Source organism: Aspergillus lucknowensis (assembly GCF_044049455.1).
Source record: "Aspergillus lucknowensis strain CBS 449.75 chromosome Unknown BJX67scaffold_5, whole genome shotgun sequence".
NCBI classification, from domain to species: domain Eukaryota; kingdom Fungi; phylum Ascomycota; class Eurotiomycetes; order Eurotiales; family Aspergillaceae; genus Aspergillus; species Aspergillus lucknowensis.
In genome coordinates this window covers 834,323-837,181 of record NW_027263549.1, presented here as the reverse complement: position 1 = coordinate 837,181, position 2,859 = coordinate 834,323, and the positions used below count along the sequence as shown (strand labels likewise).

The 2,859-nt window shown below is 52.3% G+C and overlaps 1 protein-coding gene across 1 annotated transcript; it reads left to right on the top strand.

The window, feature by feature from the left end:
• Positions 1-904: 904 nt before the first annotated feature.
• On the top strand, positions 905-2,522 carry BJX67DRAFT_378177 (putative aspartate aminotransferase; the record flags this gene model as incomplete). Its single annotated transcript, XM_071032293.1, has 6 exons — positions 905-1,024; positions 1,097-1,175; positions 1,270-1,910; positions 1,962-2,249; positions 2,302-2,361; positions 2,421-2,522. The coding sequence occupies 6 exons, from the start codon at positions 905-907 to the stop codon at positions 2,520-2,522; spliced, it is 1,290 nt and encodes a 429-aa protein (XP_070889843.1).
• Between the last annotated feature and the right edge of the window lie 337 nt (positions 2,523-2,859).

Below are 2,859 nucleotides of genomic sequence, written 5' to 3'. Positions count from 1 at the left end.
GGGAGGATATCAACAGTTGATACCAGTCATAACTGAAATAGGAATATAGTCACATCACTACAAATCATGATGATGCAGCCCCTTCGGTTCCGGTTGTTTTCGCGGTCGAGGCAACGGCCGACCGGACTCCGGGCACCCACAGAGCAACATCCGATGAGCAGGACCCCTTCAAAACCATACTTCAGGAAGCCAGCCCAGTTCTGGCCTTAAGATTAACAGCATTGGCGACTTGGCGTGTGGGGGATATTAACCGATCGGACCCAAAGGTCTTCGAGATCGGATGACGAGCGAATTCAGAAATTGAGGTTCCCACGGTAACAGCAAGTGCCGGGTTTGAAATGGAACTCTGGAAACCGACCAGCTTTGCCTGGATTGCCCCGAAACAAGACAGTTGTCCGAGTATAAGATGCAAGGAACGCACACTTCGAGTCCACAAATCGTTTGTTTGAAGGAGTCGAAACTGTTTTGGAGATTCCTGTGAGGGGAAGGGCCCCCAAAAGAGTTCACCGAGAGCGGGACTGCAAATTAGCGCAGCGAAGAACTTCGAGCAAAACAAAAAATAAAAACGCCCTGAGGCAAGAATCAATCTGGAGGTACTGAAGCGGAGATGTGGAGAGAGTCTGGGAGACTATGGACAACGTTATGGAAGAGAAAAGGACACAGAAGGCCTGTCGGGATTGGACTTGTGTTGCTGCTCGGCACAGCAGGGTCGAGCCTGAGTCCAAAAGATGCAGCAATTTATCCGCAGTTCACATGAGTCAAAAAACCACACACGCAGCATCTCCGACCCTGTTATTTCTCGCTCTTTGTCGCTTCCCTTGTTTTTTCCCCTCCGTCTTTGCTCCTTTCTTTCCCCGGGTTCTCTCTCTTCTTGATTCATTGAGCCAATCCACACCTATCCACCATGCTCTCTACTCTAAGAGTCGCCGGCCGGAAGGCAGCAGCCCATGATGCAAGCGTGCGCACTATGATCGCTGGCGCCAGATACGCTTCGACTTGGTCCCAAGTTCCGCAAGGGCCTCCGGTAAGCTCCAAATTCATCCAGACAATTACTATCTTGATCCATATCGCTCATGTCGTGGGTTGATTTTGCTAGGATGCTATCCTTGGCATCACCGAAGCCTACAAGGCCGACACCTTCAAGGAGAAGATTAACCTTGGAGTTGGTGCTTACCGTAAGGTCCCCCGAATCTTTGCCTCCTCGGTTCATCGCGCCCCTAAAACCTATCTACCATCGCCACGTGGACTAACAGATTTCCTTTGCTATAGGTGACGACAAGGGCAAGCCTTACGTCTTGCCTTCTGTTCGCGCCGCCGAGGACAAGGTTGTCGCGTCGCGTTTTGACAAGGAATATGCCGGCATCACCGGTATCCCGTCCTTCACCAAGGCCGCTGCCCAGCTCGCATATGGCGCCGACTCTCCTGTCTTGAAGGAGGACCGTCTTGTCATCACCCAGTCCATCTCTGGCACTGGTGCCCTGCGCATTGGCGGCGCCTTCCTCCAGCGCTTCTACCCCCATGCGAAGAAGATTTACCTCCCAACCCCCAGCTGGGCCAACCACAATGCGGTCTTCAAGGACGCTGGTCTCGAGGTCGAGAAGTACCGTTACTACAACAAGGACACGATCGGCCTTGACTTTGAGGGCCTGATTGCCGACCTCAAGGCTGCTCCCGCCAACAGCATCATCTTGCTTCATGCCTGTGCCCACAACCCCACTGGTGTTGACCCTACTCAAGACCAATGGCGCGAGATCAGCAACGTCTTGAAGGAAAAAGGTCACTTTGCTTTCTTCGATATGGCATACCAGGGCTTCGCCAGTGGCAGCGCCGACCGCGATGCCTTTGCCCCCCGACACTTTGTTGAGCAGGGCCACAACATTGCCCTGTGCCAGAGTTTTGCCAAGAACATGGTACGTTGGGCGTTTCGTTTCTGATTGTCACCTGGTTGACGCAATTGGCAGGGTCTATATGGTGAGCGTGTTGGCGCTTTCTCCATTGTATGCGAGTCGACCGAGGAAAAGAAGCGCGTCGACTCCCAAATCAAGATCCTCATCCGTCCCCTCTACTCCAATCCTCCTGTCCACGGCGCTCGTGTTGCCTCTACCATCATGAATGACCCGAGTCTGAACGAGCAATGGTTGGGCGAGGTTAAGGGTATGGCTGACCGGATCATCGAGATGCGTGCCCTCCTCAAAAAGAACCTGGAGGAGCTTGGCAGCAAGCACGACTGGTCGCATATCACCAGCCAGGTAGGAACGCTCCCTCTGGTGTCGAATCCATGAAGTTAACCTTAAATTGTAGATCGGTATGTTCGCCTACACCGGCCTTAAACCCGAGCAAATGGAAGTGCTCGCCAAGGAGGTATGCATGCCCTAGCCCTTGCATTCCAGGTTTCTTGTTCATCAACTAACGGGTCATAGCACTCCGTATACGCTACCAAGGACGGCCGTATCTCGGTGGCCGGTATCACCACGGAAAACGTCAAGCGCTTGGCCGAATCCATCTACAAGGTCACCGGTTAAAAGCAGGAACAGAATCGTGGGCTAGATTGGTTAAGACTTAAATATGCCTTTGGGAAGGCTTTCTGTACTGATATCCGTTTTGTTCTATTAGCATATCTAGGGGTGCGTTTGAAATTGACATTAGAACGACTATTTTATGTCAGACCGGGGTGTCTCAGGACATATACCAATATTTGTGCCGCAACATTCAGGACCTCAAGTTCCGACCGCCGGGTTGCTGCTCTTGAGACCGAGAGTCCTTATTCGATTTTAGGAGTACAAGGTGCTCGGCAGGCGTCTTACCTGCCTGTTGCAACACAATTTCCATCACATGTAGCGGAGGTGCAATATGCCCTCG